Source organism: Gasterosteus aculeatus, chromosome 4 (genome assembly GCF_964276395.1).
Source record: "Gasterosteus aculeatus chromosome 4, fGasAcu3.hap1.1, whole genome shotgun sequence".
Taxonomy (NCBI): domain Eukaryota; kingdom Metazoa; phylum Chordata; class Actinopteri; order Perciformes; family Gasterosteidae; genus Gasterosteus; species Gasterosteus aculeatus.
Window position 1 is genome coordinate 31411306 of NC_135691.1, and position 24747 is coordinate 31436052.

General features: G+C 44.8%; 2 protein-coding genes across 4 annotated transcripts in view; both read left to right on the plus strand.

Annotated features, from left to right (window-relative positions):
• The first annotated feature begins 404 nt into the window (after positions 1-404).
• Positions 405-3187, plus strand: LOC120817702 (troponin I, slow skeletal muscle). Of its 2 annotated transcripts, XM_078100324.1 has the most exons (8): positions 708-743; positions 1019-1273; positions 1440-1477; positions 1835-1876; positions 2097-2228; positions 2331-2420; positions 2502-2684; positions 2796-3187. In XM_078100324.1, the coding sequence occupies exons 3-8, from the start codon at positions 1457-1459 to the stop codon at positions 2895-2897; spliced, it is 570 nt and encodes a 189-aa protein (XP_077956450.1). In that variant the 5' UTR covers positions 708-743; positions 1019-1273; positions 1440-1456; the 3' UTR covers positions 2898-3187. The 2 variants fall into 2 exon arrangements, with proteins under 2 accessions (XP_040030095.1, XP_077956450.1); XM_040174161.2 differs by lacking the exon at positions 1019-1273 and having other exon boundaries at positions 405-743.
• A 5733-nt stretch (positions 3188-8920) lies between these two features.
• iqsec3a (IQ motif and Sec7 domain ArfGEF 3a) overlaps positions 8921-24747 on the plus strand; it is a 63967-nt gene continuing 48140 nt past the window's right edge. For both annotated transcript variants that reach the window (XM_078100319.1, XM_078100320.1), the window contains exons 1-2: positions 8921-9845; positions 21499-21579. In XM_078100319.1, coding sequence (XP_077956445.1) covers positions 9202-9845; positions 21499-21579 — 725 coding nt within the window. In that variant the 5' untranslated portion in view covers positions 8921-9201. The remainder of the gene's footprint in view (positions 9846-21498; positions 21580-24747) is intronic.

Here is a 24747-nt window from a genome sequence, read left to right on the forward strand (position 1 = left end):
ACAGCTATTTGCTGATGCGTTTGACTAAGTAACCACAAGCAGTCAAAAAAAGGGAAACATTTTTTAGTTTGATTGAATTGTTTCAAGTATGAATATACAATGAGCAACCAAATGAGCCTTAAAGACTAAAAACTGGGGGGAAACAGCTCCTTCCACCACCAAGCCCATCTAAAGCACCTCATGAACACTTTCATTTGTTTAATCGGTACAGAAACAGTAAGGGAAAATGGCAGCTACTTGCCTACAATCAATGGCCCTGCCCATGAAACAAATACAATTCTGAATTGTTCTGTATATACAGTAGTATGCTAATTAGATGCCATTCAAACAGGTGCTGGTAGGGATATTTTTTAACCTTTGGATAGAGTCTTTAGGTTATGCTAAGCTATGCTAACAAGCCTCCGGCTATAGGTTCTCCTGGCAAGAAAGGAAAAGGATTTCAAACATTTCCTTTAATCCAGAGCCATGTGAGAGATGCAGCCTGTCAATATGTTTGATTATTTGGCTCAACAGGAGTGAATATCTAAACAATACCATTAAGGTTACACTCAGGACTTATTATTACCCTCCCCTGGTGTTGTTGCAGTGTCAGGGGAGGTGATGTGTCCCGGCTGGTCCCGTGCCAGCACATTCTTGGGACCAGACCTTATATCTCCTGTCCACACGGCTCACATAAAAAGCTGCCCATTGTTTCCAGCGGCCACTGTTTGACTCTCTACATCTCTACAGAAACCCGCTTGCAGGTAAAAAATGGATATATTTTATAGTTTTTTGTCTCGCGATTCAATTCAAATTTGGTGAAATTGCTGTTTCATTGTTTTGTTCTGGTTTACCGACGTTAAACAAAGTCTGTCCGGTACAGCTGTTATTATAGACAGCGTTTTTTACGGTTTTGTCAAGTGTATCATCTAATTACTAGATCTTTGTAAAATGTGTCCGCCGGATGGGAATATTCATTTTTGCAGATCATCTACTTGTGACCACAGCTGTCACGGCTCTGTCTGTTTCGTTTGATCAGGACGTTTTTTTAACGAATCTGTCAAGCTGCCGCGTTTCTCTGCGAAAAAGGAAACCACTGAGATAATGCTGAATACAGGGAAAGGGAACTGTTCTCGTCATGTCCTTGCGTTAATCCTCTTGTCAAGGGTGGAGAACTGTTGTGGCGCTTTGGTGGGTCAATTTACACAGGGCTATATCGGGGTGCCGTAATACCCCTAAATTGTACTAATAGCCATTTCCCTCCTGTGTTTTTTCAGAATAGTTGTGAAAAAAGGTAAGAAAATGAAAACTTTATCCCTGAATGCTCATCTCATAGTTTGTATTTATTTAATTGCCGGACATATTTACTATTCAAATAGATAAAAGAGTCTTTGTGTTCTCACATCAACCTATTTGCACATTGTATCATTAAACTAATTTGTCCCTGTTTTTGATTTCAGCCTACCGACTCAAGACGATGAATCCCAAAGGGGATAAGGTGAGCGAGCTATATTCCACAGTGATAATCCTCCATGCACCGGACACGGTGTCCTGATGCGCCAGGCAAAGATCTGGCAGCGCTTATCTGGCCGGCGTTGTTATCAGCTTCAATGAGAGCTTTCCCCTTGACCTCATCCTAATAATAAAGCACTATCTCTCCACATGCGGCGGCAGTGAGTGGTGGCATATTTGACTTTCCACATACGTGTTTTTACTGTATGTGGAACCGCCATTTGTCACGGCTTCGGGTAGAGTAGCAAGAATCTCTCAGAATGGTTGCAAAATAGTAGTCATCAAAAATGAAATGTTTTACAGCTAATTTTAAAGTGCGTGATAAAATCTTCTCTTTCCACAGCCGAAGTCGAAGATTTCGGCTTCTCGCAAGCTTTCTTTAAAGGTGAGATTTAGCACAAGCATTTGGGTAATGTACACCACTTGGCAACTGCAGAAGTTCTCCTTTTTGGGAATCCCTGCTATAATGCCACAACATATTGTGAGACTGTGTACATGTGCAAACAAAACACCTTTTGACATATAGTATTGCAACTTGGAGGCTGTACATCACTTTTATATGAACGGTTCTGAGTTTTAAATCGGTATCTGTTGTGTCAAATCAGATGCTTCTCCTCACAAAAGCCTGTGAGGATTTGGAGAAGGAGAAGCAGGAGAGGGAGGAGGAGAAAGTGCGCTATATAGGAGAAAATCTGCCCCCTTTGCAACTGTCTGGGTTATCAGTGGACGAACTACAGGTAAGGGGTGTTTACTACGGAAAAGAGCTAGTTTTTCTACAACAGGAAATATATCTCCATTAAAAGACCTTAATACCTTAAAAATCTTCCTCGTTCCACCAGAAAATGGTCAAGGAGCTTCACTCAAGGATCGATGTCGTGGACGAGGAGCGATATGACTGCGAATCCAAAGTGGGCAAACACAACAAAGATGTAGGTGAAAACTCTCCTCCTTGAGTGCTTCATTCTTAGCAAATCTTTAAAGACAGCTTAGTTTGTTCCTTTTCTTTTTAGATCCACGAGCTGAAGCTGAAGATACAGGACCTCGGAGGCAAGTTCAAAAAGCCTGCCCTGAGGAAGGTGAGGGTGTCGGCGGATGAGATGATGAGAGCTCTCCTGGGCTCCAAGCACAAGGGTTCGATGGACCTCAGATCCAACCTCAAGTCCGTGAAGAAGGAGGACGTCAAACAGGACAAGGTGCTGTTCCACGCACTTCCAAATGTTAAGCCTGCCGGTTAAACCAACAAGGTGTCAACGGGAGAGATGATGTGTTTCAATTCAGTCTTTTTTCTTTACGTTGAACCTCAGGTGCTCACCTCTGAAGTGGGCGACTGGCGTAAGAACGTGGAGGCCATGTCGGGCATGGAGGGCCGCAAGAAGATGTTCGACACAGCCGGAGGACCGCAGTGAGATGCTTTTGGAGGAATCCTGCGTATGGTGAAGAACAAGTTGGGATAATGTGCGATAGGCTAAGGGACATGAACGCGAGACGAATCACAACGGCCATAAGCATGTGCAACCACCGCTAGCTGTGCCTCAATTTTCTAGACGACCATATTTTTGTGCAATGCCTCAAAGCACTTGAGGCGAAGTGTAGAATGAGACCCGTTGTTTTTTGATTACAAAAGTTACAATATTCCTGTTTTGCTATGACATCTTTGGACAATTGAAATGGATTTGAATAAAGTTGTGCTCTTTGATCCACCGCTCACTTCATCACATTTCATTTCACGGGCACCTGTCGGTTCATGTAAGGTACGGTAAGATGGCAGAAAGCGGCTTAACTCGCGGTGGATTAAAAAAGGAAGCTGATAAGTCAGGGGAGGGGGGGTGTGACAGGTGTCACCTGCCTAAATCTGACCTCATCATTTTGAAATAGATCTTAAAGACACCGCCATGGAAGAGAAATACAATTCAAAGGACTCACAAATAATGAGGAAGACCTTTTCTATATTGTTAAGCATTTTGAACAATGGAAAATCACCAGGATTATGCTTTTCTCATTTCTCAGACTTCTCAGAAACTTGAAGAAAGTTCAAAACAACGAGTGCGGCTTCACTCCTTCTTGATAAGTCGTATTTTTAGAGTAGTTTGATGATCGAAATAAACCCCAGGAGACGTGGCTTGAATTTTATACTCTTGAACTCCGCCACAATGCCCGTCCTCCATCACTCTTAAGCCCCCTGGCATTGTTGAACCACACGTTTCATGCGTGCATGTGCTTTTTCTGTCGACTGGCTGTCACCAAGACATCGTTAATGGAAGCATGACAGCCACACCAACATTAGCTTCAGTTGGTGTGTATGACATGCTGACGCCAAAGAGCCCTTAGAAATGCCTGACGATTGTGTGTCACTCATGTGTCTGTCATCGTCCACCTCTGCTCCGTGTCTGTGTGTCGGGGGGGGGGTCATGTTAAAAAAGCCCACACGTGACCTCTCGCACTCAAGCTTAGCAAGCTGATAGTGAAAAGCAAACCAGGTCCCTCGACGTCCATAAATAGGCACCGACGAGGGCGACCTTCACGTACTGCAAATGTTCCAGATGTGCTATCCGGAGTCAACACCACATGGCGACTGTGAAACGCAGAAGGTCAGGACGCTGGAGTCTTCGGCGAAACCCGACAAAGACGACGAAACACATTAAAAGTGTGGCTCGACGTGCCAGGCGGTCATGCGATGGGGGGGAGGGTGGGGGGAGGGAGGCAACGCGGTGTGCTTCATCGTCAGCGCCACTCGGTGGCAGCCCACGACCAAAAGGAACACGGCACAACTGCTGCCGTCACTAGCTGAGCCACGCAGGGATTCATAACGTGACTTGACGTCTGCTGCCTTGGAGGAGGCAGGAAAGCGTCATTCCTCCGAGGAAGAGGAGCCTGACAACAAGCAGTTCATTTCACTCACGGAATAACCCCGAGGAAAATACTAATTAGCATTAGTCTGCAAAGATTACAATGTTCGCAGCGCGTTTGCGTGTCCTGATGAGGCACGTGTGATTGATGTTGTTAATCTTCAGCGAACAACACAAGCAGTGTATTTATTTGGGGGGGGGTGTATCTGACAGGGGGGGCCCTGTGATAGGACGGGCTGCGCTGAGACCGGGAGCTCCACAATCAGTCTGTGGAGCAGCTAATGATGTCATGTATCTTGTCTGAATGTCCTTGAGTAAGACAGGCATCGCCATACATTTTCCCAGTGTCACACAACCTCTCCTTGTGTGTATCTGCCGCCCATCAACAGGTCGTAACACTTGCCTTCTAAAACCACCACGGTTTTCGATACTATGCTCTGGGTTTTGCCTTTCCGTGATTAAATAGCCGTCTTCAGTTGGCGAAGAAACTGGCAACCTTCCTGTGATAATCCAATTTCTGTGACCTCTGGGCTTATGTTGCGCTAACCAGCTGTATGTGTTCACAGCTCTCTGTGGTGATAACACAAATAAGCAGCTTGAGGCAAATCCTGTTTTCTTTTCCAAATGTTAGGCTCCATTTGGAGGTAATGACACCGAAAAAGGAGCTTTGACTATACAAGTAGACTGTTGGATTCAGGGGTTTAACGTGAAAGAAGCACACACGCGCATACATTTTGCAATATGCTCCTCTCAAAGTCAAAATGTGTTTGGAGCGGGAGGTGAGGAGCTTTTCAACCTCAATGCAACTTTCACACGGAGCACATTTGGGATTCATTGGAGGCTGATGTCACACGTGTTCGTGACTCATATTTTTGGTTCGATCATTTAAAGGGGAGAATCTCTTTGCGGATTCTCTGTGTTTGTGTGTGTGTGTGTTTTTTTTCTTCTAAAAGCGGTTGCCGGGCTGTTTCATCAGCTTCGGCTCGGGGTTCAGAGCGGGTCAGGCCTCGACCCGCCCACCTTGCTATGTCTTTTCCCCCCCTGAACACCAAAGCAGGCCTAGTGTTAACAAGATGCAGCTTATAAAAGATCCCCTTTGCTTTAATCGGGTGGAAGCTTTTAAATGTCTGAGCAGTATTATCAAATTAACAAGAAGACGGATTTTATTTATTTCATTTTAATTTAAATCAACCCTTCTCCGATGCAAGTGTCCAACACTGCACGTCTTGACAACTAACGCATAAGACAAACAAATTCACCACCTAATACAAGAGGAGGAAGTTATCCAGCTTTACCGTTTGTTTAAAGCCTGTTAACACATTATTAAATTTGGGAGTCGTAATTTGGCACCGGAAAATTTAAGAATTCTGATCACACTGAATGCAACAAATATTAGGAACATCTTTACAAGCAGCCTGTTTTTCATAACCCAAATCCCACTCAAACCTCCATGGTGTAGAGAAACTATTTAAGATTAAAGAAGATTAAATTTGGCTGCCGACCAAGCGTAATTTGACGAGTTGAGAGTGAGAATGTGTTGCCATTATAGCTCGCCAACAGACACTAAAGATACGCACTAACTGTGTCCAGTTAGCATCACACAGCTGCTGGACTCAGATTCATATTAAAAGATGACCTTCACTTCATGTAGAATCATCTCTCATTTTTATTATTATTTCATAAGACAGCTGCATGCTGGGTAAATAATAAACAGTCCTTGCTGAACCATTCAAAGCGTAGATGCTGATGGTATCGGTAATACCTCAACTGGCACCAGTGCCGTGTCAGTAACGGTGTATAGCGCTTCAGGCAATTCATCTCCACCTGACGTTAATTGTTTGATGGCGTCAGCTCTGCTCTCTTAACTAATGTCCTTAACGCTCCAGAGTTCTTGATAAATCCCTGTCTCCTTTTTACACGTTGCTTCTACTTTCACCCCCCCCTTTTCACAACGTGAACTTAGTCGAGTTCTTGGTCATAATTTCTGAGCAAACGACGGCAATGACATTTTGAAAAAAATCTTCTTTCTTTCTTTCTTTCTTTCTTTTTTTTTCTTCCCTGTCCTTTTTTACGCCGAAAGGGAAAGCGATGACACATAAAACCTCCATAACCATTGAGTCATTGTATAGCAAAGAGTCTCTCAAACTCTGAGTCAAGATCGGGTGCATGCAACCATAATATTAATGAGAAGCGCAGCCCAGAACAAAAGGGGAAGAATGGAGAGGTTTTCTTTTAATGTTGAGTGGGGAAGATTTTGAAAAGGCGAGGAATATCTTTAAACGCTGCAAGGGTAGAATGAATGACAGACATCACTTAAAACGGAACGTTTCTGAATATGATTGCAGGTGCTGAGTGACACAAAACAAAAGGCAGGAGTTCTTCAACTCTTCAGTTTCTCTAAAAGTTGCATTCTGTGTGTGTGTGTATGTGTGTGTGTGTGTGTGTGTGTGTTAGATCCGCCATCAAACGCTGCTAAATAATAAGAGGGAATACTGCTGGTCTACTTCCAACTTAGCACAAACCTCGAGACAAAACAGGACTCTGGGGACAAAGCCCATATGAGTAAAACACAGTTTTGAAGTGAAAGTTCCGGAGGAGGATCTGAAGACGGGGCACAACTTTGATGCCAGCTAACTTTCAAACTTTCCACAGCTTTTTCAGGAGGGAGGCATCGGAAAGTCAGTGATGTCTCCAAGATTGTACAGAATAAAATATTTCACCTGAGGTTGGTTTGCTTTGTTAGCCGTGTTGTAGAGATGACAATATAGCTCTGTCAGTTGGTCTCCACACTAAAACATCTCAAAATGATTGAATGGATGGTGATCACCTTTTGGACAGACGTTAAATGGCGCCCCGGAGGATAAGTTAACTTAAACCCTGACTTTTGCTGTATAAAAGGTAGGTCCCATCCGCCTCAGCTTTGCACAAATGATATGCAAACTCTAGCATGCTAAATATGCTAAGCTAACTAAGATGGTGAACATGGTGAACAACGTTTGAAATTTTTGCATTTTTGTTTGGTTGCAGGCTCATGTTATGCATTAAGTCCAACGCGATGCTATAGCCTCACACTTCCAGCACGGCCGTTGTCGTTTAGGGCGGACGATGTGTGACCCCCTCAGAACGCGGACCCCTCCGTTAGGTAATTGGTGTTAAAGGTGGGTTGCATTTCTTCCAGGCAAAGTTCCATAACAAGTGAAGCTGAACTCTGGTGATCTGCACCATTTCCATTTTTTGCCTCCTTACAGCCAGCTGCTCTTCACCTCACTGAGGTTATAAAGCAGCCTTATGGATGCAGAGACCTTGGTGCTCCCAGTCTAGCTCACGACTGGTCCTAATGCTTCACTGTCTCAAGGTCATAAGATATTAATACTTTTTTTTAGTTTTAGGAAACTTTTAACGATATATATAGCACTCATGACGGCATTGTTAAGGCCGCTCCTGTTCTGGATGAACATGCCAGTTTGTCCTTTCCTTCAAAAGTTACATACGATATCCTTTTAGATCATCTCGTTGGTGTAAATCCTTCTGTCCCCGACAAACACAGAGGCCCGTTGCCTCTAGAAACGGTATCCACTTCACAATGGTTCACGAGGAGGAAAGATTCCTGCACATTTGCAATGCGGCAACCGAGTGAAATTGCAAATCTTAGAAGCTTCACACTGCAGCGACCAGAAGAGCGCAGCCATCTCTCTCAGTGAGATATCACTTCAGTCTGTATCAGGAGGGATCATCTCTGCCAGACCTAAAACCCATTTCCTTTCCTTGCTCTGCTTGCATGCTATCCGTCTGCTTGACTTGTTTTTTTATTCCCCTTTTTTGGTAAAGTCAGAGATAACGAGGCACAGACTGAAAGCCATCCGGCCTTTCCCGATCCAATTTGGAAAGTAGTTAAAAATCATACTGCTATCACAACAAAGCAGGGGCAAAATATAGTTGTGCCCCAAAATGTTTATAATGATGACGATGACTTTGCATAACTAAACCGAGTTTGAATGGGCAAAATAGAACCCTTAAAACATGTTTTTATGTGTTCCATCAAATGATTTGCATACTGCTGCTAAGTGAGCATCCTCATTCAGACGAAGATTACACTCTCAACCATTGCACTCCTGCAGGGGAACATTCCCAATAATACTACCACGCAACCGACTGGCGATACTAATAACATCACACATTCACATGGCGTTTCTCATTGGCATGCTGAAGTTATATCTACAAAGACCACATTATATATATTTCTTCTTGCTTTCAGTGTGATAAAATATGGTGTTTCAGAGGTATTGAATGGATGGATGTAAAGCGATGAGAATCAAGGTCATGTGCATGTAAAAAATACATTCCCACATTCTTTATAGAGAGCAGCTAGACTTTTTCTTTGATGACATAACACGTTTGAGACTCCGATCTCTGTTTCTGGCTCTGAGAGGGTGTAGCTCACGCCCACGAATGCTGAATTTTCCACAAGATGCGAGCAGTGTGGATTTACGTGTGAAACGTGCGTGACAGCTTCACCGTCTCCAATGCGCGCTGACATCACCGGCCCACCAAGGCCACGCCCTCCGCACTCCGGTGATGCTGATCCCCCCCCACCCCCGCTTTGCATCAGCACCATTTCTGGTATCCTCAGACAGAGAGAGAGAGAGAGAGAGAGAGAGAGAGAGAGAGAGAGAGAGAGAGAGAGAGAGAGGAGAGAGAGAGAGAGAGAGACTACCCAACCCCAGCAGCGCGTAGAGGCGTCAGACGGCCGCCAGAGCATCCCGGTTGCGCACTGTTCAGAGGCCCCATCGACGTTTCGCAGCGCCGGAAGCAGCTGGAGAAGAAGTGCACATCGCCGGGCACACGGCCACATTTACAGTCAGTGATGGAGAGCCTGCTGGATAATCCAATGAAAGCCGTTCTTTACCTGAAGGAGCTCACCACTATCGTCCAGAACCAGCAGAGCCTGATCCAGACGCAGCGCCAACGCATCGACGAACTCGAGCGAAAGGTGGAGGACCTGATAGGAGAGAACCGACAGTTGCGCGACCCCCACCACTACGTCCAGCAGCCTCCTCAGCAGCATCACCACCACCACCACCACCCGAGTCACCGCAGCGCCAGTCCGCAGGCGCCGGCCAACCTCCATCAGCACCCGGGGAGCAACAAAGCCGCGGCTCATCTCGGCCAGCAGGCGCAGCAGCAGCAGCCGCCTCCGCCTCCGCCACCGCAGCAGCAGCAGCAGCAGCAGCAGCAGCAGCATCATCATCATCAGCAGCAGCAGCATCAGCAGCAGCCGATCCTCGGTCTATCGGCCCAGCCTCAGCAGCATCCGACCCCGACTGCGCCGTCATCCCACCACCACCCGCAGCAGCTGCAGCTCGTCCCGACCTCGCCGCAGTCGCCCAAAGCGAGCCAAGCCAGCCCGGACTCCGCCGAGGAGGACAAGAGGAGCCCGTGCTGCAAGTCCCTCGTGCCGCAGACACCCACCACTCTCTGCCGCTCAGTGGGACTCGCGCGGAAAGCGGAGTGAGTAGCCGGCGTGGCGTTCATGTGCTCTCCAGAGAGCCGCTGTCTCAACGGGATATTTACTGTGTGTAAGAAGGTGTGCTCGGATAAGATGCACGGATAAGAATGTAGATGTAAATGCCTGTATTGTGGAAATCGTCTTCAATTCGCTGGATTGTCATGTGTTTGCAGCATGTCCTTCCATTGAAATGATTTAAATGAGTATTTCTCATCTCTAGCCTCATAAAAGTAATTAAACACTCAACATTACATCCATTGACCCATCGGAAATTTTTTGCAGGGCAAACTTTCTTGTCTAAATATAGCAAATGTGTTTGGGCAGAAAAGACTTTGATACCCTAAAGGGCCATCGGACACAATGTCACAGCATGTTATCGCCCACGCCGGCGTGTCACCTCTCGGAACATATTCGAGGGAAGCAAGACAGCAACGATTTCATGGAGCGGAAACAGAGAAAGTGCTGAAAAGTTGTATCACAAAAAATGTGTAAGGCCTGCGCTTTTGATTAAGTTCACATCCCCTGAAAAGCAAAGGCTTGATTTTGTAATTCAAGCTACTCTTGTTTTTTCCCATTATTCACTCAGTTGTTGTCCCGTTTAATCAATTGAATGCTTAATAGATATTGATTTTGAGTACGCCGGCTGGCATTTTAACCACGGTGGATTGTTCATTCTGCGCCACGTCTGTCCCGACTAGGTGGGACTATGCATTACTTAAAGTGTTTGATGGTGACTTGTAACAGAACGGAAAACAGAAGTTTTCTTAAATCATGCGCTGAATATTTGTGTCACCTCTTGTCCCTTTAGATCTGTGGCCCATTCCGGTGTTTGTGTCTCCTATTGTGTTTCCACGCTCTGAATGTGTAATGACCATCTTTTGAAAATGCATCTGTTTCAAAAGGGAGGAAGCGAGAGACACATTGAGAGGTGACATTGTAAACGTATATAAAGTGACAATAGGTCTGCTTTTTATTGAACTGTATCAGCCTCTGGACCGTCCATGACGTTGAATGTTCTTTGTTCGCCACTATCAAGGTCACATGAATTACCTCTGGCAAGGCAGCACACACTCACTCACGCACGCACACAAACACACACACACACACACAACGCACCGCGCCGAGCCCCGTCTGTTCCACTCGGCTGCATTTGCATTGTTTCCGTTAATCCAGATTGATTATTCGTGGCATTAAGATATAATTCCTAAAGAGCGTGGGGTCGGGAATAGGACGGATAGAAGAAGTAAAAAACAACAACAACAACTGCTTTCTCTTGGATTCATAAACACACTCAACGTGTGAGTTGTATAGGATGAATGTCAGAGGGGGATTCAATAAGTGGGTTCATTTCTCAATTTACCAACCCACGCCCCCCCTGACAGTTCTGCAGAATGATGAACAATGAGGGCAATATGAAGAGAACTCAAGCGAGGGAGATGGAGAGCGTGTACTGCACACCGTCTTATTTCCCTTAACGTAAAAAGCGGTGACACATGAAAAGCAGGAGACGTGAAGCCAGCATCGCAATCTCCACTTAGAGCATTGATCGTGGTCAGACAAGATGGCGTTCCGTTGGGCCGTCAGTGCCGCAGGGGCACTAATGCGTCTCTACGAGTGGGAGGGTGACGGGGACGTGTCATCGTACTCCTTTCGTTGATGGCAGCGCCTCTTGTTTTGTTTCAACAAAAACGTTGAGTAGCTTTATCGCCATGAAGTTTTTTTGGGATTTCACCCCTTTTTTAAACATTTTTACAGTTTTTGGCGCTTGTGTTGAGCTAACATGGCTGCTAGTGGTACTTGAATATATAACATGCGTTGGTGGTACATTCATTGCAAGACAGCATTAAGCATATTTCAGAAGAGGTCATTATTTTTCTTAGATTTGGATAACATTAGTTAGTTGATGGTTCCTGCAATCTATGGAGGAGCTCAGAATGCGTACAGTGGACGGGTTATTTTCTAATAAGTGAAGCACGGAAACAAGGAAGCCAGTAAGCACTGAATCCATTTTCAAAACTTTAAATGAACAACTAAACGCTCGCTCTTTCTCACGTCATGCATTCCCCTCAGCTTCCTGTTGTTCATGATTTGCAGAATGCAAATCCGCCATCGGCTCTAAACGGTGAATGCGGCAGAAAAGTTGATTCCAGACTTGTCATTCGGTGTGAGCACAAACTCCTCAGACGGAGAGTTTGAAGTGTTGCAATTGCGTTACTCAGTCGGAGGATGATTCTTAAGGGGCTTGTGTGATCTTAGGGAAGACTTCAGCAATGCTGCCGATACGCTTTCCTCCGACTCCCTCGACCTCCATAGGTGTTTCCTGCCTCCTTGTTCCCGGCTGACAAATTATTATTCCCTCTCCCTCCTTGAATGTTCTTGTCTCCTCTTTATCGAAACTCATCCCCCCCCCCCCATTTCTTCTTCTCCATCATCTCACCCGCACCTCCCTGTTGTCCTTGTATAGGAGCCACCTCTGCAGTCTGGATCAGTATTCAGTCCCATCCTCTAACCATACGGCTCTCTACCACTTAACCCGTCCCCGGGCTGGGCTAGAGGGTTCAGTCCGCCCTGTCCTTTGGTCCTCCCTCCAAACGCTCTGGGGGTTGCCATGGTGCGTGCATGTGAAACTACGAGATAGTCAAGAAGAGTGGCAGGAAGCCTGGTGAGGAGGTGGTGTGTGCAGTGCTCGTCTGAGAGGCGGCTATCCCGTTGCCTTAGGTGGAAATCCCAAAGTTCTCATATAGCTTGCATGTGCTTCTCCGTCTCACTCTCACGGATATTTTAAGCTCTTGCTTTTGCACACAAAACACTCGCTAATGCACACTAACGTGCCACATGCCACCTGTCACCTGCCACCTGGCGGCCCGCATGTTTTTTTGGACCGCCACTGACGCCCACTGCGCCCCTCTCTGGCCTTCTTTTTTTTCTCCTACTGGCTTTGCACCAGCCCCAGAGCGCAGAGTGCATGCCATCTCATATGCAGACAGCACATATGCAGGTAGGAATTCAGAAACCCGCTGAGTGCCTGCTGGACGCTGCAGTATCCTTGTTCTGATGCTCTCAGATCAATGAGCCTGCGGATTTTCGAGCCCAGGCTCCACTCCAGCATTGATCTCCAGGTCTCATGGCCTTTGCTTAAAGCCAAGTTATCCCTTATCTGAATCTATATGGGTAATTCCTTTTAATATTTGACTGACTTCATGGGTGCAATGAGAACTTACCACAAGGTCAAACCTTAGAGCAACACTAATCTTTGTTAAAAAAGGTATTTTTTCGTAAGCCCACACAGTTGTGTGGCCAGCTGGGTCACACTTCTTGTTATTGGCCATTTGTTAAGATACTTATAAGTATCCTTCCTTACACCCTACTGGCAAACAATCAATTGCACAAAGCGGCAACTTAAAGTGAAAAATGCCTGTGTAACACTTTTAGATCCCCAAACCCAATATTATGCAGCTTTTTATATGTAAAAAAAAACCTTGGTATGAAGTCCAAAATATCAAAATATCCCGTTATAATACATGTGCTTAAGCTAGTACCAACCAATATCAACCAACACTATCATGCCATGCATTTAGTAGTCAACCTGCAACAATTAGCAACGAGGGAGGTGGGAATGCTTGGTATCGCATTCCGCTCTAAACCTGGCCACCCTTGTAAAGGATTAGATTAAACCTGCCAAGAAGTCATTGGTTTTGCTCCCATTCATGTTAGTACAGAAAGTAAAAATGATTTTAACCAGATGTTAAAACCATATTCATTGATTTGTTTGCCACCTGGTGCAGTGGGGAATGTTGTAAAACATATTCGAGATATCACCACCTCATCAACTTGTTATGGTGAATTTTCTAGCAAATTTGTTGACGACTCAAAGCAAAACTGCTATTAATTGAGATTCATGTATCAGTTTTAAACCGCTGAGTTTAAATCTGATATTCCCTCCCACCATTTTGCTCCATCCGCGCCTACAGGACATATCTGTCAGCATCGCCGCTGAAGGCTTTTCCGTGTTGACCAGCGTATCGCCGACTGTCTGTCTGCCCGTTGTTGCTGGGCAGGTAAGCACACAGAGGCTTTACAAAGAGCTCTTAGCTGAAAACAAGGTTAATGGGAGCCGTAAGAGCGAACAGCTGCCCAGTTGAAAAGCAACACAACAATGAGAACATATGTATTGTTTTGTGATTATTTAGGGGAACAGTCCCTGGAGGCTGACAGAAAAGTAGAACCACTGCCCCGCTGAGTGTTTGTCTCTCAGGGACAGTGATAGAGATTCAAGGGGAAAATAGAATGACGGATGATGGATGCGATGAGCTCAAATAGACATATTTTCTCTCTCTGAATTTCGCATTCCTGCTGTCAATACTCGAGAGCTGAATCCGCCTCTCCCTCTCCTGCGAACCTCTGCTCTTTACTTCGCCTCCCCCGGTCTGAATGGGAATCACGTCCGCTCCGTTTATGACAGGGTGGCTTTGCTCGGCTGCCGCTGGAATCCAAATCATGAATATCACATTCGGAGAGTAGTGCTTTTAAATTGCTTCATTTCTCAGAGGATGTAGCTGCCGGGTGATTCCTGACTCCCGGGTAGAATATTAGCTGTTTTCATGCACAAGTTGAGCAAGGCGAAAGACAGCCCCTGTTGTCGGTAATCCAGCCGTGTGTGTGTTTGTGTGCGTTAAAGATTGTGAGTTGTGTTTGGGTGTTAAAAGGACAAGATAAGGGGATCGTTTCTGGGATGAGTTTCTCACCTTTTCATTCATGTAGTGGCTGTACGGTCGACTGGAATCACACGAATAGGGTTAATAAGACCAAACATACAGGGAAGCCCCCACAGGGCTGGAGAGCCCAAATGTTGCCTCGCTTCCATCTGTTTACCTCCTTTCCCTCGGCAATTCCCAAGCAATCAAAATTACGACATTTTTATTTAATTTTTTTAACTTACATCCCAACTGGCGGTCCTCCGTCTCTGGTGCACTACGTCGACTCAGTGAAAGATGTGTCATCCTCGTCCTTGACACTTCCAGATGACACCATCTTTTCTATGTAAATATTGCACACCCACATGACGGCTCTGCATAGAAATATGCTTTTGCCGCTAGTCATGTGGCACCATCTGCATAGTGACTTCTCTCCTTCATGGTTGGGAGTAAATTATTCACATATCTTATTGATGCATTTCATGTCTTCTTCATGCAAATGAACAGTAGACATAATGAGAAACAGCAGACAGTGTCTGTCATCGGAATGCAATCTACATATTTTTTTCTTTTAGAATCTGGGCTGCAAAATGGAAATCAACGGCCCGCCGTCCCTCAATTTGATTGTGTAATTTAAGCAGATCATTTGATGAGAAAATCAAATATATTAAAACATTTTCTTAAATAGTATGCACATCCTAACATTATGTATTATTAGTTGTAGTAGTAGAAACATTTTTTTAATGATGTTTCAAGATGAAGTAATTACTTCTGGATTGGAGCACAAAATGTGCTTTTAGCTGGTCGTTAGCAGCTGCTAAACTAGTGGCGTCGTGATGAAACCAATGCGTTGACCTTGCACACAGACAGGTGTTTTAAAAATAATGCAAAGACTAAAATGTGGTATTTTAGTGTTTGTGTTGTAAGAGCTGCATGATAGATAACATTTGACCCTCAAAGATGGCGGGATTCCTCCCTGGTAGGTAATGAGGTTTGACGACTCTCACTGGTCAGCGAGCTGATGCCCTCTGCGGCCGCTCAGGGAATGTGGAATTTTGAGAAGAAGGAACAGTGTGCAGTTATGGAAAAATGTCCACCCATCTGTCGCAGAGATTTCACTTCTCTGAGAGCTTAGCCCCGAAAATCCCTCAATGGACAATCCTAATTGTTTTGCGCCATGTGCACCAGTGTGCGCCTGTGTTTCTAGTATTCTGAGCAGGATTTCAGACTGGACACATATTTGATAATATGGAAACAGCTGTATTATAGGACACTTTTAATGGAAAACTACAGGCAACACACATTATTTATAGTGCATAATCGTTGATCTGTCTGTAATATACACTCTGCGTCGTTTTAACTGATATATTCTATTGTATTTATAGTATTGAGCCTCATTTGTTTGGGCCATTGCTCTCTGGCTAACATAATCTCCATGTCTGCTGTTGCATTGAATTCTGAAACACAAAGAGCCATGCACAGGCACACACTTGCCCAGGGAAATGTCAGGTATGGTTAACTTTACAACCCAGAGTAATGTTCAAAGCCATCCACCTAAAGCTTCGAGGCATTGCAGAGCTGATCGGAACAGGCACGGCATGTCCAATCGGCTTTCCTGGTGTTCTCGACACATTACACAAAGCTTCAACCAAAGCTCAACCGTGATTTATTGTAATGTGCAATGGTAAAAAAAAACTAAAAAAAACACAGGATACATCCACTTAGCTTCTAATTTCCCTGGATACTTTATCATTCATTTGCATTCTTCACACCTGTGGACACACATCCCTTCATCCAATTACTTTCCTTTCATGTACGTCTATTCAAAAATGTATATTCTTTCTTATTTGTGCCTCATTGCAGTAATTTTTCTGCATAATATTTCAAAGTTGGGTTTGTTACATCACATTAAATGCCTGGTTTGATACAGATTTCTATCTTTCCATGTCGGCCCCAGGTAGAAATGACGAACCAGTCGTTTGTTAGTGGGTTTGGTACATATTATAAGCATTTTGGTCGGCCACAATGTGGATTGCATCACATTCAGATGGCCATTATGGTTATATCATCAACTCCCCCATCTGTCAACCCGTTAATGCCAGGATTACGTCATCAGGTACGCGGTGCCATGGGGAGGGGCTGATGACTCCACCGGTGATGTCACTGGAGGATTCAACTTAGAGCAAACGCTAAAAGAAGCAAACAACATTTGCAGGACATGAAGACTGAATGAGTCATACGTGTGGGTACCGGAGCAAACACGTTATTGTAAGTGGATCATGTGGTGAAAAATCATCTTTCTTTCCATTTTCGTCATGCTTCCTCCGTCGTCTGCCTGCCCGCATCCCTCTTTTACTTCTTTTAAAAACCAGGAGTGTACAGGAGAGAACAAAATGTATGTGTCCATTCTGGTTGACGGGAGTTTCCTCATCAGGCCAAGCCCTGGCTGATATAAGACAACCGCGTGAGTTTGATAGCTGTCAAGCGTCAGCGTGAAGCGTGGCGAATATCTGTTCAATTTGACCCACCGCCAAGTCTTCGGCAGATGGCCCTGCAGCAACACAGCGCAGTGCTGCTGATACAACTGCTCGATAGTGGAGGCACCAGCTGGGGAGGAAAAAACTGCTGGTGTCATGGGAAAATTAGTCACAGCATTCTTCAGGTTTCCTTATGGTTGAAATTGATACTTTGTGTAGCATTAGTAGGCTGGTTTAATTGAAGAATGACTGCAAATAAGGCTCTGCTAACTCTGTAATAAGATCTTTTGCTGAGAAATTGTTCAGAATAAAGGTTGAAGCTGATAAAAGCTTTTATTTTGAAGTTGCCAAATCAGGAAATGTTGGGTTTTGATCAATAGTAGCACAAAAAGTACTCTCATCTCAGTCTCAATGTCGCAGTGATGGTTAAAAAACTCTTTTTGTGGCAAAATAAAAACTTGCCTTCCCTGTTTCTTCCTCTGTAATGTCTTCCAACTCTGCACAAAGTTTGAAAAAATAACCCAGATATCTGTCACACATCTGTCAACGGACTGAACATTTCCGGATATAAATCCAGCTCAGTGTCGGTCTTGAACCCTTTCAGCTGACGGAGAACTTTTGACAAGCGAGCGCTAGGAAGTGGTGTCTCTCGCTCCGGGCTCAGCTCCCTCCCTCTCTGCATCAGTTTTATTGTGAAGGGACCAACAGTTGGGCGATAAGTTGAAGAAGAGCGTAAAATGTTAAAATGTTGAAAGAAAGATTTTGATCATAGATAGCCTATCATTTAAATTGACTACAGAGCTCATGTAGCTGATGAAATATCCCCAAATCTATGACACACTGATCAGCAATGAAAACATTAAAATACCGTCTTCAGTAGTGCTGCAGTTTAGTTCTGGTTCCTGTTCATGCCCATGTTTGACAAACAGGAAGTGATTAAACGTGTTAGTAAGGAGCCACATTGCGAAATCAAATTCTGGTAACTGAAGTTTAAGCAACAATTCAAAGCTTCTGATGTGTATGTGATGTATATTTATGTTTTGTTGGCATCACAAACATGTAAATTGCATGTTCATTGCATTATAATTTGTATTATGGATTGCACATTGACTGCAATCAATAATGAGTAACAGGCAGGACAAAAATGAGGTGTTGCACACGCATGAGATCACGGTTACACGAATGACAAGTACACAGAGTAACATTGCTGCATGGCGGTTTGACAACTTTTGACAAATTACAAATTAGCGCATCCGCGCTTAGGTGGATACGAAGGTTACCGAATGACTTTTCCTACGTCGGTTGTATAAATGTGACCTTGCGTGGAGGGCCAATGCAGTGCTTGATGCGGAAATAGTTTCATATTTGTGCTGCATGGGAGTCAAGTAGGCCACAGTGAGACCGAGATAGTGTGAATAAAGCTCAAATGTTGCCGCTTTCCTGACCGGTGGCACCGTCAGGAGATTTTCAAGGGATCGAGTACGAGGACAAAATGAGTTTTTTTTCCTCCCCTCTTTTGTTAGCTTCCTCCAGGGAAAGCCGGGTTGCTCTCTCGTCCAACTCCAGCTCCCTCCGTTTCGTCTGCGCAGGCCGAGCTAAGCCGCTTGGGACGGCCCAAGAGTCCCTGCTGACGTGAATCTTTCAAGGAAGCTTTTTCTTAAAACGTACTGCGCGCGTGTGTTAAGAGGAATTGATATGGTCGGCTTTCCCGACCGAAAGTGCATCTGTGTTTGTGCGTGTGTGTGTGTGTGTGTGTGTGCACGTAAGATTGGTGCCGTGCTCATTTAGTGCAAGGATATCGTTCGGCTTATAATCCACCACACAATCATATTTATTATTAACGTAACATAGAAAATCCCACAGTACCCTGGATTTATTTCCACTGAAACCCTTACCAGACTTTTAGCCTGTGAAACATAATAAAGTTGCACTTACAGCCACTGCTAAATGGAAAGTATTACTTTAAAAAATGTTATGTCATTTTTGATTTAATGTGACCATAGTGCTTCTAGTAATACTGCCATGAGATGAGTTGACTTGTGGGAGTTATATAATATACAAGCCTACTTAGATTAAGCTCAAGGATTGTTATGATCTCCATACCTTGCTCTCTATTCCCTCTATGCTGAACTGGAAGAGGGTGTTGGTTATTTACGTTCAACCCACCTTACTGTTGGATCATACTCAAATGTTTTTATTTCACACACCCAAAGACGTTTGACTTTGACCTTGTCTTTAAAATGCATTTATTCCCAAATCCTGCATAAAAAGAAACGTGGCAATCATATAATGGCAACAAACAAACAAAAATCCCTTTTAGAGCGAGACCTCAGCTGCACCGCTTTTGTTAACGCTGTCGCCTCCTGCAAGATCAATTGCGTCTGGATTTACCATGTGTGGCCTTCAGGGGCAGTCTGCAATTCTGCATGCGTGTCATTCGACGAGCGACCGTTTTCAGAGCTATTTTTTTTTTCTCCTGACGGCCAAAGAAACTAATCCGTCAATTATTGCGAGCCTTGATCCCCTCTCCGTCTCCTCAGCCCCTCTCTCACCGTGCGCCCGCTTCGCTTTGTATCACTTCGGTGTGAACCGACGTTTTTCTGCCACGAGGCAAGTTGAATCAGCCGGAGAGATATTGACACACCAGATCCGAATTCAACACATGGAGGAGCGCATCGACAAACACATTAGACGCGAGCGGTTGAAACAAAATACGACGAAACCGCGGTGCACAGATTACACTCACGTTCAAACAAGCCCAATGTGTGCGGAAGAGCTTATAAAAGCCTATAGATTTTTGTTTTTATAGGTGGTATTAGCGACGAAGGTCGTGTAAGTTCAATTTGATCTTCATCAAACAGTTGGAGGGTGGTGTGTTTGAAAGCGGAGGTAAAGGTTTGCTAATTTTCTGGCGACAAATGGATGTTGAGGCAGGATAAATGTTTGCGTGATCCCTAACATGGGAAAAGTGGATAATCGTCACAGTGATCCATTAGGAAATTATAGCTCTCAGTCTTATACCAGCACGACTGAACAGAATCATGATACACGACATGATGTTTGACTTCAACATTGATAAATCTGTAGACCTTTTAAAAGAGTCGCATCGTAAACTAAAAATGCTACAAAACCCTTGCGAGCTGTTTTTGAGTGGAGCGATACAGGTGATGATGGAAGTGAGCCAGTGAGAGATGGCAGAAGATAATCCGCGTGAGATGTTTCCACACGGTGGCCTAAGATAATGAAGCCTGGCAAGTAGTAGATGTGAATCCCTGTGTTTTCCACAGTAAAATTACGGACATAACCTCCTGTAAAATTACAATGCCCCCAAAGATTTAAAATGTTGTTGCTGGTATTTTTCAAAACGACCTTGAGTTACGAGTTGCTGTTGTTGAGGTGAGCCAACACTCACACTGCTGGTATGTAAGAAGACAAAGAGGTCTCCCCGAGTACCCCGTCCTCTCCCGGGGGACAGACAGGAGGGGAAGCAGAAAGAGACAGATGATAGCGAGATGTCCTACACGGCGACAGTTAAGGATGGAGTGCCGGTTGCCTCTAGGAATGCAGGTCCGTCATCTCCGTCCTCCTGCGTGTCCCGCGTCCAGGGACGAGGACGCGGCATATGGAGAGCGGCATGCCCTTTTCACCGGCCACGTCTTCTGACAGCAGGAGTAATTGAGCAAACGGCTCTTTTGCACACAACAACAACCCGGATTAAGGGAGGGAGGAGGGGCGTGGAGGGGGGGGGGGGGCAGAGAGTGATGGAAAATCAGTGTAAAAGGGACAGGAGGAGAGCAGGGAGGGGGGAGGGGATGATACTGAGAGATGAGATGGATGAGGCGCACCGTCCAGGTGGAGGGAGAGAGAAAGAGAGAGAGAGGGAGGTGGAGGGGGAGGGGGTGAACGCTTTCTCACATGCACATCAAAATTGTATATCCTTGCTCCTCCATCGCTACATTGAAGTAGCCACAAGGACAAACTCAACTTTGTAGTACGCTGTTTTTTGATCGGCTATATCGATGGATTTATAATTTATGGCGGAACGAGGTGAACTTCCTCAACTCGCGGAATGTGAAGGTCGTCCGCTCGTACTGGGTCCGATGACCACTCACCATTTCTGCTGTATTCGACTGTAAGGGACGGATATCACATGGAAAATAACATTCAAATACACAATAGAGCCAAAGGGCAGAGCTCAACTTTTAGATTAATTAAACTAGCCCCTGCTGAAGTCCCATCAACAACAGTAAAGTAAACAATTTGTTTTCGCTCAAAAATAATAGTAGCTCTATAAACTGCACATTAAATGAAAAAAAAACACATTTCCCATTAAGAAACTTTCCCATTAATATACATGTTGTGTTGTACATTATGTTACAATATGTTCTCTTTGGGCTCTTTTAAAGGCTGTTTTACTTACTTACTAAATTTCAGAATATGACGACATCTTTTTCATCCTTCTCTTTCTACTCTTCGTCCCACAGCAACCAAACGGTGCTCCACCAGTTCTGCTGCCCCGCCCCAGAGGCCCCTGAGGGGGAGGCTTCTACCGCCTGTGTCCCCAGGTAAGACCACTGCATCCTTGTAACATCTGCACAATTTATTTTTGAATTCTTTGCTTGGAACGTTTTAATCACGGCCTCTCATCATGCATCCGTAGTAGCGGTGCTGTAGGAGCTACTTCAGGTGACACGACTAGCAGTGTTATCTAACTTGAAGTGGTTGTCGATGCTTCGGGTTTTTTTTCCAGAGACAATATGAATGTCTTTAACTGAGCCAATGGGAGGGAGACTTGGGTTCTGGGTCTCGTTGAGGATGCTATTGTTTGTCAGACTCAACCACAAAGGTCATTTCCCAATCAATGATAACGGACAGTGGTCAAGTCCTTGGTTGTAATCGGAAAACCGAAGCAAGGGAGAAAAAACTATCTGATTCTCACTTTTTCAGATAAATCCAGTGAAGTTTTTTTTCTCTTTTACTGCAAAGTATTTAAAGGCAGACGATACAAAATCTCAGATGCGGATAGATTAAACCAATATTTAGCTGCTGAACCTTTGTGCAATAGCTTTGAGGAGGCTTGATAATATATATTTTAATGTTGCACGGGCAGTCTGGGAAATATAGAATCAGATAAGCACGTATAAAAATAAATAAAAAATCACCTTTGACAAGGTTTTATCTCGCTTCTTTCAAGCAGAATTGAAAGTACAACATTTAGTTTGCCCCTAGTTTTTATAACACACAAAGTGTTTCGCTGAAAATTTACGGATATTATTTTCACAGGAATGTTTTACTGCATTTTATGAGGATGGTCAGAAAAAGGTGACGGCAGAGCAGTGAACTCCTGATGCCATCGTCCGCCACGTTTATCAAATACATTCCTAAACGACAGACTCAAAACCCAAGTTTCTCAGAGCTTCTGATTGTGGTTAAAACGGAGCAGGGGTGACTTCCATGAAATCAAAGCCTGGGGGGGAGAAGTTTGAGGACACGAATCGATGTTTTGCAGCCGCTTTGCTCGTTGTGTTTCTGTGATTGCTCTGTGCTTAAGGGGCCCCCGTTAGCTAAAGGTACACAACAGAAGGCCTCTGCTAACTTGTCAACCCCTGTAACTACTCAACACCCCCCCCCCCCTACCGCCCCCAATCTCTGAAGCAAAACCACTTCAAAGTGGGACTCTGGGGCGCCGAGACAAAAAGCAGCTTGTGGTTTTGTCTTTTTTTGTTCTGTTTTTTTTTTTCTGTTTCTCGTTGCGTCTTCTTAAAAGCTGTTATTCTGTTGACGTGGATTTCTGTATTTTCCGCATCGTTGTCAGTAATTTGTTGATCAGTCACTCACATCGCGGCGCAGGACCCCCGCTCTTCATCGCATCCATCACCACGTCGTGTTCACTTCATTCGGGCTTGTCTCTCCACTGTGGTCACGATAAGTTTGAAAGAGTCATGTATGAATACAACCATGTAAGCAAAGTGCAATCTTAAAAAAAAACCCCACCATAATGCCTCGATGTGTGTACTGTGGGGTCTTTCCCATGTTGGAAACTGGTGAGCCTCCTTGTCGACACACGTAATGCATCTGTGTTCATGTGATATCATGTCGCATGCTTTGGCTTGGAAGTGATCAGAACGCAGCCCCCCTTTCTTTCTTTCTGTGTGTGTGTGTGTGTGTGTGTGTGTGCCAGTGTGTCACTACGGTACGCACAGCACTGGTTAGATCATTTTTACAGTCACAGGAAAACACACAACATTGCTCTCTTTGAGATCAGCAGGGAAATCCATAATGATAGACTGGAAGAAGAGCTACTAAAATTAAAACTGAATTTTAAGTTTAATCTGTGAATTTTTCCGCAGCCGACCTAAAAGATAAAAGAATAATATCTCCAGATAATCTAAAAAAATGTGTGTGTTGTGCGTGTGTTTAGATTTTTGATGCAAACGGCAGGAGTCGTTTGAGAGTTACAGAAAGCCAAAGCACAAATCTACAGAAGCCTCTCGCACAAATAAAAAGGCATTTGAATTTCGACCATTTCGGGTGATCGAGGAGATCCACTCGCCACTAAACGAGACCTAAACTACATCTGGTCCCACTCATTGCTTCTTGGTGCCTCTGATACTTCCACAAGATCTCCATTAAAACCTTGATTCAAACACTGAACCTGACAAAGCAAGTGCAATTATTGATCTTTAATTCGCACCACTCTTTCTACTGAGAGTAATTCGACCCTCTGTGTCCGAGGGGTCGGCGCGGAAAAAAGGGCGCCGGCGTGCACTTCTACCAGAACTCACTCCGTCCGCATCCGGGGAGCTTCATCTGACCAGTAAGAAAGCTGGGAAAGCAAGCGGGGCAATACCGCGGCGCGTGTGGGATCATTTAAGATGAGGAGAAGGCATCCAGGTGTTAAGATGAGGAATCCAGGAAGAACTGAAAAGAGACTTGAGGATTTCACTGTCACTTGTAACGAGGACCCCGCGGAGGTTGGAAAACTCGCCCTGACATACTGGTCACTCTCGGCGAGCTTTAAGGAGGCACCAGAGGCTTTGGGGACTACAGGGGATTTGCATTCAGGGTCACCGAGTGAGCTCTGGATGGCCACAACCTTTAAAACCGCCAGCAGGAGCCGTCGTCCGCCGCAGTGTGCCGGAATCGCGCTCAGGATTTTATTTTTTATTTTTATTCACAGTTACGTATGGGACCTCACGCTTAACTTTATGCTTTGCGGCGGAGCTGAGAAGTGCTGCGGTCGACACACGGGGCCCCAGAAACCTAATAAATAGAGGGGAAGCATAATCATAATATGCTATCAGGGAGAACGGGAACCAGCAGAGGAGCTATAAATAATGACGCTCAAGATGCCTGCTGGACAGGCCGTAGGTAGAACTGTCGCTGCCGCAGTGGTTTTTTTCTGTGTGTTTGCAGATTGAGTCCATTTTTAGAAGATAAAGCCTGTCGAGTCTTTGTGGTGAACAACAGCACAGCCGTGCTGTATTTGTGTATTTGCACCTTGAACGATTCCCATTACTCAGGGTTTCCAAGTGACAAACTGTGTAAACTGGGAAGAAACATCGCGAGAAACCGCATCGGCTCGCTTTTGATCGTTTGACCACGAGGACGAGAAGTTTACGTTCATATTACTCACACGGTGCACGGGATCTTCTCCAGTTACAGCAGAACCGTTGCTCCCACTTCAGAAACAACCCTTCATTCTTTATTTCTGCAGATGGTGATAGCAGCGT